The sequence below is a fragment of the Pleurodeles waltl genome, chromosome 1_2 (genome assembly GCF_031143425.1).
Source record: "Pleurodeles waltl isolate 20211129_DDA chromosome 1_2, aPleWal1.hap1.20221129, whole genome shotgun sequence".
In the NCBI taxonomy this organism is placed as follows: Eukaryota; Metazoa; Chordata; class Amphibia; order Caudata; family Salamandridae; genus Pleurodeles; species Pleurodeles waltl.
In genome coordinates this window covers 1,030,963,358-1,030,977,203 of record NC_090437.1, presented here as the reverse complement: position 1 = coordinate 1,030,977,203, position 13,846 = coordinate 1,030,963,358, and the positions used below count along the sequence as shown (strand labels likewise).

The window sequence follows — 13,846 nt, the reverse complement described above, 5'->3', positions numbered from 1 at the left end:
TTTCCCCACCACATTTCTCTATATTGGTTCGCAGTTGGGAATCATTGAACGTCTCTTCTGTGGATGATACAGTCGAGGATCCCTTTGCTTTCCTTTCCCTCTTTGATTTTATTTTCTTTGAGAAATCCATTCGGCTTCCCTTCGTTCCAATTCCCTGCAGGCCAAACTGCAAAATCATGCCCAAGCAGACAAAACAAAGAGAATGAGGGTGGTTTCAAGGGACCTGTTAAAAAAAGCAATGCCAGTTATGGCCTTGTGGGGCCCAGAACTGCCATCGCAGTGTTTCGGTGCACGTTTTTGAGCCTGTTTCTGTGAAATATTTGGATAAATAAACCGTGAGTTGCATTATAGGTGTTGTTTTTAAATGTAGGCTCATGGGATCAGCGTGCATAACTCCTCTACTTTTTTGATACAAACATGAATGAAAGAGCATGTAAGCAGCAGAGCACCCCCGTCGCAGCAGCTCCAATTGGAGTACAAGAGCCATTTTTCTTACCGGCTACGGCCAACGAGGAAATGAAAGGTGGCCCAGTTAATGCCACAACAGTTAATACAAATTGGTCTCCATTCCAAGCGGCGCCTGGGAGATGCTTTTTGTTAAGGTTCAGTGGGAGAACAAATGTTCGAGGTGTTGTAGGGAGACGAGGACAACGGTGGGATGAATGCAAAACAATGCCAGTGACATGGGAGGAGATGCGAGCAAATGCTGCAATAAAATGCAAGCTGCTGGACCTGAAGCTAAACATACCCACAGTGTAACAGGAGCAGGGAAAAAAATACCCCCCCCCCCAAAGAAACAGATAAACAACCAAAACATAAAAGATGCTCCAGGGGAGGAAATGATGGAGAAAAAGGAGGGACAAAGAGGAAGGATTGACCACTAGCAACCAAGGAGTTTTAAGGGACACTGAAACAAACACATTAAAAGCAGTGGGCAGGCTGTAAGCCCACAAAGAATTTTATACAATGTATATACAGACAGGTCTCAAAAGCTCAACCTAAAAGGATCAGTTTACTTGTACCTGTCAATACACATTATGCTGCCACCACAGCACTTGTGTTATTTAACTCCTGGTGAAGTCAGTAGCCTGCCACCATTATCAGGGTACCTCTTTGGATGCCCCTCCTGGTCCAACAAGACTGCAGTCCGTGCGACAGGCCTATGACATAGTGCACACGCATTATCTGTGTTTGCCCATGACAACAAAAAATCAGAATTAGGGATCCAGCCATGAGTACAGTTGAGCACTCACGGCAGGGGCAGTACAGTTGGGGATTCAGAGCAGGGCTGCACGTCCATTACCATGAAGAACACTTGTCTACCCCAACATTGAGCAACTGTGTTTTATTAGAATAATTTCTTATCCCTCTTTCCTAAATCTTCAATTACAACCTCCTTCTGCATTATGAGAATTGGATGAATTGTAAACACCTTCTCTTCAGCAATTATATTATGAGAACATCCATCCCTTTTTTGGGGTTGATCAACCAAATGCCTTCTTAGGGCGTTGACTCTGACCTCAGATAGATCCACCATCTATTACTGAATATTTTGCTTGTTTCTCTTAAGGTTTCTCAGGGCAATTGTAACTCTAAAGAACTTGGAAATACTCTGGTCAGCCAATATGCCCTGCAATGTGAGGGCTTAATCTCATCCTTTTGTAGAGCTGTTTGCTCTCCAGCCACCATTAAATGAATGATCTTGTGACTAGATTCATGTATTTAAACAGAATAGGCTTCTTTGTGTAATATGCTTTCCTGAGCAGAATTCCCATAGTGTATGCCATCATATTAGAAATTGATAAAGGTAAAAAACTGGCCAAGTATGTGTGGCACAGCCTTCTAAATGAAAGGTAGACATACAAATTGGAATCACTGCCCAGGAATGACAATCCTGGGTGACCTTCAAACGGACTGGACTCAATTTTGAGTGGAAAGGAATTCACCAAACAGTTCTTCCATTAAAACAATTATGGAGAAGAAACTGACTTTTTCCTTCATTTGATGTCTCACACATTCTCCTTTTTGTATTAGAAATCTTGAATGCCGTCATTGAGCATCTCCTGGATTGGGAACCTGTACCACAGTTTTTCACCTTTCTGTTGCAAATGGCCACTAATTCTATTTGCTACCCACAATGGAATATAGAGTATGTCCATCAGCATGTTGTGCCATAGTTGTTGAAACTCAGTGCCCTTGTTCTATTCTAGGAGGGGTTCTCCTGACTGGTCAGTCAACACCACTGTTGTGATGGTTTAGAGGAAACACAGTGAGGCTTTGATTTGGGTGTCCTTGTTCCCAGGTCTGTGGCTCATTGAACAGAAGAAGCCTGACTCCTCAAGCAAAGCTTGTGAGTAATAAGACTTTGGAAGTGAGAACTTAAATGATAGATGGTTTGTCTCTTTGCAAGCTGATTGTCCATAGAGAATTAAAACAACCATCTTACAAAAGTTCTGCCTACCTTTGGCACGATATTGGTTTTCACTAAGCTGCATGCTCAGAATCAGCTGGGATTAATGCACTATTCCATCTTACACCACTCTTGTGAGGGACCACATGAGCAAGAAAATGAAAACAATGGGTGGAAGCGGTGTATGGGATAAGCAAGAGAACGATAATCAACTGGGATAAGAGAGAATACAGAGATCCCCACTCTCCAGTTCTCCCTTAAATGAGTCGGGATATTTTCAACTTGTTAATTTGTTTTCTGACTCCTTGGCTTCTTCCCCTGAAGAGCAGCAGAGCGTTCATTCTGATCCCCAGTTCTGTCATCAACTACTGCAATGCTTCCAACACCACATATGTCCTGGTAAAAGATCTACATGCATGATCTTGATCTCTTATGTTGAAAACGAATTTCTCTTTCTTGCCACCTGCTATACTTGCTTTTATATTTTTGTAGGAATTCTTCCATCATGAAGACAAAGATGCAACCGAAGATGGGATATGTTTAGTTGCTCTTTGGAATATGTGTCAACTGCAGGTGGTCTTGTGAACTTGAACACTATTACTGTGCCTTGGCCACTGTGGTTTCCTGTTGAGATTGAGGTCAGATGACCGATCCTCCCATAGCCTGGCCTTCTGCTTCCTACTCCTTTCTATGTGCCATGCAGAGGAAGGATTACAGGAAATCTTCATTTGTCAGAAGTCCTCCACTCTGCAGCAGTACCCAGGGATTTTTCTTCAAAATCATTGTCACCACCAGTACGGCACAGATGATTTCCAAACCATGCTACACAGGGGTGCCCTCTTTTGTTGCAAAAGCACCAAAAGTCAGCAACGACAGAAAAAGCAGAATGAAGAGGTATGTCCTCAGACAAGTGTGTAAGCTGTTAAGAGGAGGATGCTGGTGACTTGGTTTCTCTGGGGTAGCAATTATAAATCTAAGGAAGGGGACACGGTTGCAATGGGTGTTTTACTAAAGTATGGTGCTACACCCAAAATTAGGTTTCAGCATGCTCAAACTCAGAATCTACGTGCAGCAGTGATTTGCTTTGCAGCCCAAAAGCCCTATACCCAGCCCTTATGTCCTCCATTTAATGCATGTCTTTGTGGATTTCAATTAGAATGCTTGTAGCTTGGCTGTATCAGCATTTGGGCTCCAACAGGTAAGGGAGGCAGAGTGCCCCATCTAAGGATGAAGCCATCAAGGTTCTTGTGGAAAGGTAGACTCTCTGAAAGGTTAAAGTTCTGCACTACATTCTTTCCCATTTAGTGTTGGTATTACTTTACAGTTTCAATGAGTGCAGCAATTATTAGACGGCATTTCTTTAAGAGTGATCCAGTTTCCTTGCATTGAAGAGGTATATAGTTTCCAACAGGATCTCATTGTGCAGGATAACATCTAGAATGCAGGGTCAATTAATAAGAGAAAAGCTGGCCCAGTATTTACTTAGAAGAGAAAACGATAATAATGTGTTTGAGAAATGGTAAAGCCCTTGAAAAATAATGCGTAAAGCTACAAGTTGATGTCTAGAGATGTGCTTTTTAAGTGAGAAGAAAGTAAAACTAAAAGTGAAATGGGAAGAGGCATAGAGTATGAGGCAAACAAGGCCAGGGTAAGAGAAAATCATACCGAATAAATTGAAACATTATGAGGTTGAAACAAATTGTCAACTTGCAGACATACAAAGGGGAACTAGAGACATAGAAACAGTGGAGAATGCTTAAAACATCTAAACAATGAAGCGAGCCATCATGGTGACGGCATTTTGAAGGAGCTCCCACTCCTCCGATCTGACAACCAATCCTACCTTACAGCAGACCGTCCCCACCAGCTAACACAGGTGGGGGAGACACCCGGTGAATGGGGGAGCCCACTGCGACCATCGGAGGAGCACATGGTAGGAGCGCCCGCGGGTGGCGGATGGCGCAAGACCTGAGCCGGCCCTCCAAGGCCTAAAATTGATGGACCGGAGCAGCCAGGGCCCGGAGGAGGGCTCCGGCTCAACGCATGCTGGATGCCTCTTACACCACTCTTGTGAGGGACCACATGAGCAAGAAAATGAAGGTGCAGCTGTGGCGACGGAGGAGGCAGTGTCCCTAGTGGTGTCGGGTGCCAGTGGCTGGTGGTGCCCAGCTGGGAAGACCACGGGGGTTCAAGGCTCTGAGGTGGGCCCATGGCGGTAGGCGTCCCATCGCTTGGCGGACGACGCAGGAGGTGGCAGTTTGGCCCCGGTGATGACCCTGGGGGGACCCCGACTGAGGTGGCCGGCTCGGATCTGAGGTGAGAGTGTGCACAGCGGCCACCCTGAAGATCTCTGGGTGGCCTAGGCCAGATGCCACAATGAGGCCAAGACTGCAGCGAAGTGAGGCTCTCTTTGGGCCGTGATTTGGCAGTGCCCAAGGGGGGAGAGACAGAGTGAGCTCGGGAGTCACTGTGAGTGGGGCAGGACTCAGCCTTGGACTCGAGGTCTGGGGGCCCTGGGGTGCAGGCTCTAGGGCTTCCTGATTCCGCCTTCTCTTCCCCTCCCCCCGACTGTAGACTGCTAACGGAGTTGGGCTGTGGATTCAACGTGCTGGAGCTGCCAGATTGATTGTAGATGCATTGCTGGCGCATGGCCGAAGTGGAGGAGACACTCTTGGGCCATGGACTGGCTGGCCCTGTTTGGGCCTGACGCCAGCCATCTGGGAGCTGTTAATGATGCCTTGCCCACCTACTCTTGAGAGCTGATGCCCCACTCGCGGCTGGCTGGACTAATCCTTGAAGGGGCACAATGTGGCCAGACACGGCCTTGGAGGCCTAATATCGGGCAGATACGACTTTAGCGCACTTCAGGGGGATCCACAGGCAATTACCCTACCAAAGCCAGGCGAGTGTTAGTTGATATGCTCGGAGGTGACTGCTGGGGCCCCTTTTGATCGGGGTGTCATGCTGCGGCCTTAGTGTGCGGTGACCAATACATTGAGTGGCGGCGCAGTCAGCGGCCTGGGTAGTACTGGTGTTTGCTCCTTGATGACCCGCTTTCCTTTAGGGGCCAGCTGATTGGTTGGGTGCACCTGGAGACATGGGACGCAACAAGCCTCCCCCATACTAAGGTGGCTCACACAAAAATGGACCAATATACTGCGCCTAGAGACACGGGCCCAGGCTCAGTGCAAGGTGCGGTGAAAGAGGCAGAGGAGACCCCCCCCGCCGGATATGGCACCACTTCTAAAGGCAATCCAGGAATCAATGAAGGCTGTAGAGGCCAAGGTGGATGGTGTCCGCGTGGACCGCTCCCTGGTGTGTCAGGACCTCGGGTGGGTGGCTGAGAGGGTGACAGAGGCGAAGACTAGAATTTCCACAGCAAAGGATACACTGATCACCCTCCAGACTAGGGTCTCTCAGCTCACCTCCAAGGTGGCCGGTCTGGAGGAGAGGGCCGAGGATGCTGAGAACCTCTCTTGCAGAAACAGTCTTTGCCTGGTGGGACTGCTGGGGGAGATGGCAGGAGTTAAAAAGGAGGAGCTCATGGAGACTTGGTTCCGCTCCTGGGCTCCTGAGGACAAGCTATCACAGTGCTTTGTGGTGGAGCGAGGCACTGAGTGCTAGCCAAAAGGCCCCCGCCTGGGGCTCCCCCCTGGCCTGTTGTGGTCCGACTCCTCAATTACAGGGGCCGGGATGCTATTCTACAGGAGGCTTGATCCCAGGCAGGGGTACGGTACTCCAATACAAAATTTTTGATCTTCCCGGACTATACTCTAGCTGTTCAATTGAAGATCGTATGAGGAAGTCAAGCAGAAACTGCAGGTTCTGTATGTGCGCTACATGCTCCTCTTCCCAGCCAAGTTGAAGGTTATCTACGGCAACTCTATCCTTTTCTTTGAGACACCGCAGTAGGCTTGGGAATGGGTGACGGAGCAGCAGGAATTGCGCCCCTGGAGTGGATCTGCAGGGGAACTCGGTGATGGTTCTGCTGCTCTGCCATCGAGGCTGGCTAGAGAGGTCCAAGAGGAGGCATCTCAACAGGAAGGCAGAGAGGGGGCCTCGGCAAGCCTGATTTAAGGTGTGGATCGGCCACAGGAGGAGACGCAGGACTCCTCTCTATCAGACACACCGGCCATCTTTAATTCTGATGGGGGCCCTCTTTGACTCATGCTCTGGAGATACCTTGACCCAAAACAATGAGGTTGTACAAGTACTATGCAATGATATATGGCTGAGGTGGCTTGATTGTGGTGGTGGGTCATTACCATCTTGGGAGGGCCTGGGGGAGCGGAAGGGTTGACATTTCGGTTGAGATTTATGGTACCAGGTATTGCCCCCCCCCCCACACCTTATTGTTTATTGCTAATGTGAATGTAGCTGTCAGACGGAGCATCAGTACATTGCCGGGAGGCACCTATTTGCAGGTTGCCTCACACCTCCACGAGTTACCACAGTTTTCAAATGTTTATGGGGGTGACAGATGCTTCTATGAAGGAAGTGTGGGGTGGGGGGAGTTGGGGGTAAGGGGACCTGTTCCTTTTAGTATAGTAGTTACCATTGATTGATGTCTTCAAGTTCAGATAAAGACCACATGCATCACTGATGCTCTCCACGCACAGGTTCTGGGACACCGGCGTAGAATGAGTGTTGGTTTAAAAGCTTCTGGCATTATGGTCAGCCACCCCCATAGGTTGCCCTTTGTCCATCCAGGTGCCTCGTGGGCTGAACACATCCATTCCTACACTCAACATGATCTCAGTAATTTCATGGAACGTTAATGAGCTCCTAGGCCGCATCAAACGGACTGCATTACTTAGATGCATTAAGAGGCGTGTCCCGGGGTGGTCCTACTGTAGGAGACACATTTATTTGGGATCTGCTGCTCCTTAGTGGGATGTTTCGGATATGACAGGGTCTACCACTCTGGTTTCACGCATGGGTTCTGGGGGGTGGCCCTGCTGTTACACAAGTTGCTACCTCTGACCATGACTAAGGTTCACGAGGACCCCCTGGGGAGGTACATCGGAGTGGAGGGTCAGATAAAGGCGAAGCAGTACAACTTGGTGTCCTGCTATGTTCCCCCAAATCTCTGGCAGCCTATCTGTGAAGCGCTTGGATCGCTGTTGGCATCCCTCCCAGACGGTTTTACACTAGTCTGAGGAGATTTCAGTGCGGTGCCTGATCCCCTTGGGGATGTCTCTGTGGAACCTAGTTCCGCCCGACGCCTCCGATCTGCATGCCTTAAAGCTTGGGAGGATTCGTGGGGCCTTTGAAATGCCTGGTGGGTCTGGCACCTGCACGAGCGTGCCTACACCCACCAGTCTGCTCACATCACACTGAGGCCCGAATTGACCATGTGTGGGTTCCGGCAACAGACCTAATGAACCTGAGGTTGGTTCGGATCCTCCCCTGGGGTATATCTGATCACGCACTGTTGGCGAACTGGGGTGTGGGCACCAGGCACAGCGGCTGACCTGGAGACTCAGCACTTTGTATTTGAAGTCCCTGGGATGTGCTGAGTTTGTCGAGGAGGAACGTGAGGCCTTCTTCTGTTGCAATGAGGGCTCAGTGGATTCAAAGGCGACGCTGTGGGCGACATGTAAGCCAACAATGCACAGCATTATTAAAAGCTACATCCGGGGACAGGAGCAATGCCGGAGGGTGAAATGTGCTCAGCTCGAGGACAAGATACTAAAGTTGGAGGGCCAGACTGGGCACTTGGATACACAGGTATCCCTTGAGGAGGCCAAGCAATACTGGCAGGTGTCAACCAGCAGAGTGTATGGGATGAGGATAAGTCAGGCAAATTGCTCTATTGGCTGGCAACGTGCGGAGCTGCATCCAGGGTTGTGCCAGCTATAGATGATAAGGAGGGAAACACCCAAGTGGAATTGGAAGCGATAGCTCAGGCCCTTGCAACTTACTATCAAGACCGATATGCTAGAGACCCCCTGCTGCGTCCGACAGAGGAGAGCTGTGTAGTGTGGGACCTTCCGGTACTGACTCTCCTGTCTAACCTTGTCCAGGACTTAGACCAACCATTGACAGCAGAAGAGGTAGATCCCGTGATATCTGAGCTCAACGAGGGGAAGACGGCGGAGACGGATGGGTACCCAATAGAGTACTATAAAAGGTCCCGGTCACCGTTGGTGCCTCATCTTCTGAACTTTAATGCAGATGCTCTGTTGAAGTGAGCTTTTCCCCCTGAACCAGATTGTACTACAATCCTGGTCCTGATAAAGGAGGTGCTGCCCCCCCTGACCAATGTGTATCTTATGGGCCAATCTCCCTTATCAATGCTGACATAAAGATATATGCCAAACTACTGGCAACATGTCTCACCCATACACTGGCCCATCTCATTCATCCGGACAAGTGTGGCTTCACGCCAGGCAGGAGTACGCGGCACTGCATCCGCTGAGTTCAAGTGGGCTTATCCCATGGCTCACGATCCAATTATCCTCTGGCCCTACTTCTTATTGATTTTTGTAAGGCATTCAACATGATCTCATGGGAATACATGAAGGTAATCCTACTAAGTATGGGGCTGGGGGTGGAGCAAGTGATCTGCCGAATGATCTGCATCCTGTATCATCACCCCACGGCCCAGGTCTGGGTGAACAGAGTACTCTCCCCTACATTTCCTCTCGGCGGAGAGCGCGTCAGGGATGTCCCTTGTACCCTTGGCATGCCTGTTGCGGAGTGACCCTCTGGTGTGGGGCTGGAGATGGAGTAGAGGATAGAGTGGCACTGTATGCCGATGATGTCTTTGTGTTCTTGGGAGATTAGCCCTTGTCGGGCCCTAGATGTGTGGAATTATGGGCGAGGTTTGGGGAGGTATCTGGGCTTCTATTCAATACTAGAACATCAACACTGGTGGAGGTAAGGGGGGATGCAGAGGGTCCACAGTGGTGGCCCCAATTCTCAGTGCTGAGGAATGTGTTTAATTAGCATGGGTGATAAGTTTTAGGGGCCTATCAACACGCTTGGAGAGGGACCTGCAGCACTGGACAGACCTCCCCTTTAAACTCCATTGGGCATACTGCCCTCCTCAAAATGATGTGGCTCCCCCTCACGAACTACCCATATCCAATACCAAGGGAGTGGTTTGGAGCACTTGCGTCAAAATGTACTATTTCATATGGAACAGAGGGTGACACAAAGTGGCTTTCAATACTGCCCTGAAGTCACCGTATGAAGGGGGGCTAGGGGTCCCGGATCTATATATCTATTACTTAGCAGCTCAGGTGGTACCTATAAATTACTAGTTCACGGGGTTGGGACGACCCGGCATACCGGCTTGAAATCCATGAGGTGGGCTTTGGCGGCCTATTGGGTATGCTATATGGAGGAAGGGTTCTTGACCAGACAGCTTCATGCAGCTGGGTGGCTGTGGGCTGCCGGAGGCCCTTAGATTAATAAAATGGGACCGGCGCTTTGCTCAAATTACCCCACTGTGGCATGAGGAATGGCCGCACCGTCTTACCACACTTAATGGGTTTCAACGTTGGGACTCCATAGTGATCACCTACCTGGGGGATGTGTACACAGGGGGTAGCCTTCTATCAGTCCAGACTCTGAAGGAACAATATGGGCTGCACAAGACACAATTCTTTCGCTACCTGCAGCTGCGCCATGCCTTGGGGGCCCACATTTTCTTAGACACCCAACTTCCTGAACATAACCCGCTTGAGACAAAGTTATTGGCTGGGAATTTGGGGAGGAAAGCAGTATCCTAAATTTATAAGTCTATACTTACAAACGCTGCTGATGGGTTTGACCACCTGCGGCAGAAGTGGGTACACTGTTGAGAAGTGTGGCATAATGGTTAGAGAGGCAGACCCTGAGACCCTGATGCAGAGGTCTGGCCCGGGACCAGTGTTCAATTCCCTCCTCAGCGGTTCTTGGGCTCAAGTTCCCTGGACAGGATATTTCTCGCCTCTGTGCCTAATCTAATTCATGGGTCTCACTCAGCAACTCTGGTTAATAGCTTGCTTAATCTCCACAACGGTCCCAACAGTGCTGGGATGCCTGGCTTCACCTTGGGGGTTGCCCAGGAGTGGCACCTCACAGGGAAAAGCCAGGAAGGGTTCCACAGCGGTATGCATTCAGTGCCTTGATACCTAAGGGTCGGAGTGCGCTTTACAAGTACGAAGTTTACTTTCTTACTTACACTGGGTTGGTGAGCTAGATGACGAGGACTCGCGGGAGGCAGCACTGCCCCCCCAGGGAATTAGCCATCTCTGCGGATGATACAGTTTAACTGCTTACATGCAACATATTTAACCCTAGCAAGACTCTGAAGAATGTCCACTGGGGTGCTGTCCACCTGTTTTAGGTGTGGTCTCCCCGAGGGAGACTTCTTCCATGTGATCTGGCATTGTCCTCAAATACGGCCCTTCTGGGAAGGGATCGGCATTGAATTAGCGGAGGTCCTAGGGCGTTCCATAGACTTGAGTCCCAAAATTGCCCTGCTGGGGCTTTGAGAGGAATTGGGAGGCCACAGCGCAGACTGGACATTTGTAGGGGTTGCATGCTTTGTAGCCAAAAGGGATATTCCCCGCATGTGGCGGCAACTCAGAAGTCAATTGTTGGCGTGATGGAGGGTGGGCGTGGACTGGTGCGCGCACCAAGAAAAAATTATTTACGCTGCCCGAAAGTGCCCGGAAAAACATGATAAAATATGGGGGAAGTGGTGGACCTACAATGGAGTCTTTTTGTAATGTAACACTTAATGTTGGTGAACAAGTGTTGAAATGTGAACCTTGCTATGCATTTTCTGTTATTGATAATGTCAGAGCTTGATGTGTATACACAGTTTTAATAAAATCAATACAAATCTGGTTATAAAAAAAAAAAAACAGTATATGAAAGTTAATGGGCATTCTCTCAACATTCATTCTCCCTTATACTTTTCATCAGAACCCGAAAACCTTAGAAACCGTGAAGGCGATGGTTGCAGATGGGAACACCGGGGAATTACAAGCAGCGTTTGGCTCAAGGATGGAGTTTGGGACTGCAGGACTCCGGGCAGCAATGGGAGCCGGGACCTCTCGCATGAATGATTTAACCATCATCCAGACAACGCAGGTAAATCTTTCACTTTTGCTTTTTGTAAATCTATTTTCATAATGACTTCTGATTTACTGAGTATGCTAGGGTCTCCCGGTAACAGTTCTGGCAAATACAGTGCCTTGTCTCCCAACAACAGCTCTGTGAAACTTTACACTTCATTGGAATTCAGTTCAGGACTAATATAAGATAATAGGGATTGATTCCTAAAAGGATTGGTTCCATAGCTGGTGGTATTTGTAAGATACATGTGCAGGATGGTTAAACAAAGACCTGTAGTAGGCCCACATTGCAGCGTGGGGTGTGGGAATTTACTAATACCCACAAGCTTTTTGTCATGCAGGTGTTCTGGAATAGGGTAGAGTTTAACAGATTGCATAAGAGCTGGAAGTAGGGGTGTGGGAGGGTGCTGCAGCACCTCCAGAATAACAGTGCTGGAGTTCAAAATGCGAGTGAACAATAAATATGTCTTTAAATTGTTTTTATCTTGTCACATTTTCTGTGCATTCAAAAACAGTGGTCTAATGTCTAACTATGTCTTCTGACAAATTGCTGATTTATTCTTTTAACATGGAGATTTGTGTTTACTTTTCTTTTTCTGACTCCAGAGTTAAAGGCTTTTGCAACATGAACTATCTGGCAATCTTTCTGGGGCACAGGGAGTGTGAAAGGAAAAGTTGATGCTTTTCAGTTTTCTTTCTAATACACAACAACTTGTAAATACTTGTAAAAGAACTTGACAAATATTTGAAAATATACCAGCAGTTTGGAAAACAAAAAAATACCATATTTTTTTAATTCCGAAGTGTGATGAAGAACAGATTTTAATAGGAATAAAATGAATCATGACACTTCAATTGGTGATATGATAAATATTTGCTAAAACACGATTCCCACACATTATCATTTGTGTGCTATATAGTTTTATCAGTAAAACTGCTTGTCAATGAGAATTTTGATTCAATTTCAAAGGAAAATGTGCTCTGCTGACAATGTACTACCGCATCATGCTTTAGTAATATATTTGCAGCATTGTGCTCCATCATTTACCACGGGTTACACACCACACATTTAATACTCTCTTGCTGAATGGACGTGGCATTTTTGCTGCACTTGTTTGGTAGACCTGTCAGCCTTAGGGTAGTCTTCCCCTAAACATTTTTGCCTTTACCCTCCACTTTTTCCTGAAATTCATTTTTTAGGTGGGTATAGGACTTCTAACCAGCACTAAAGTGCTTGTGCTCTTCCTTCAAACATGGTAAAATTCACTTCTATCTCATTGGAATATATAAGTTACTTATAAGTCCCTTGGAGAGTGGCATATTCCCAGGGCCTGTATATTAAATGCTACTAGTGGGCCTGCAGCACTAATTAGGACACCCACATACGTAGCCCCTAAAATATGCACCAGGCCTGCCATTGCAGCCTGAATGCAGTTTTAAACTAGAATTTCAACATGGCAACATACCCTCTTGCCAAGCCTTAAACTCCCCTTTTGTTGCATATGTCACTCCTAAGATAAGGCTTAGGTAGTCCATAGGTCAGGGTGCACAGTAGTTAAAAGGCTGGATATGTACTTTTAAGATTTACGTGTCCTGGAAGTGCAAAATTCCTAAATTTGATTTTCACTACTGTGAGGCCTACCTCTCCCATAGGATAACATTAGGTTGCCTAATTACATTCAATAAGTGTTAACTTTTGATTGGGAATAGGTAAACGTTACATGTTTGGTATCTGAGAAATTGTAATTAAAATTCCTTTTTAACGGTAAAGTCAGATTTAAAGTTACAATTTTGAAAGTCCACTTTTAGAGAGTTGGAATTTGCCTGCCCAACCATTTGGCACCTGCAGCTTGTTCCTGGGTCACATGACTTGGTGTAGTTGGCAGTTGGACTTTGTTTATTCCTTCCAGACAGCTACACAATAAAAGCTATTAGGTGTGCCTAGATGAACCATCAACTCAAGGTGAAGGGGGGGGGCGTAGTTGGGCACTCCCCCACTTGGAACTGAATTAGCAGTGCTCTGCCTTCACACAAAGGACTTGTCACCCCTGCATTGTTCATGCAGCCAGCTTCGAGCCACATCAGGGGAATCAGGAAACTTCAAGAACTTCAACAGGAATTCTCTTGAAACTTCTGCTTCAGAGAAGGCACCAGGTTAAAAAAATAGGACCCTCATACCCATTCTTCAGTTCATTTTCTGGACTAGTGGAAAAACTGTCAGATGACTGCCTGCTGCTGTGGCCTGATGTCTACCCAACAAGACTGCTTTGCTGCACTTGGAAGGACTGCTTTGCTGCATGGAGACTGCCTTGAACCCTCGGACACCTGCCCTGTCGCTTGTGCCCTGTTTTATCTCTTGAAC

General features: G+C 47.7%; 1 protein-coding gene across 1 annotated transcript in view; it reads left to right on the top strand.

Annotated features, from left to right (window-relative positions):
- Positions 1 to 13,846, top strand: part of PGM2 (phosphoglucomutase 2) — a 252,015-nt gene that overhangs the window by 38,818 nt on the left and 199,351 nt on the right. Inside the window, exon 2 of the mRNA XM_069202119.1 lies at positions 11,333 to 11,500. Within this exon, the coding sequence (XP_069058220.1) occupies positions 11,333 to 11,500 (168 nt within the window). The remainder of the gene's footprint in view (positions 1 to 11,332; positions 11,501 to 13,846) is intronic.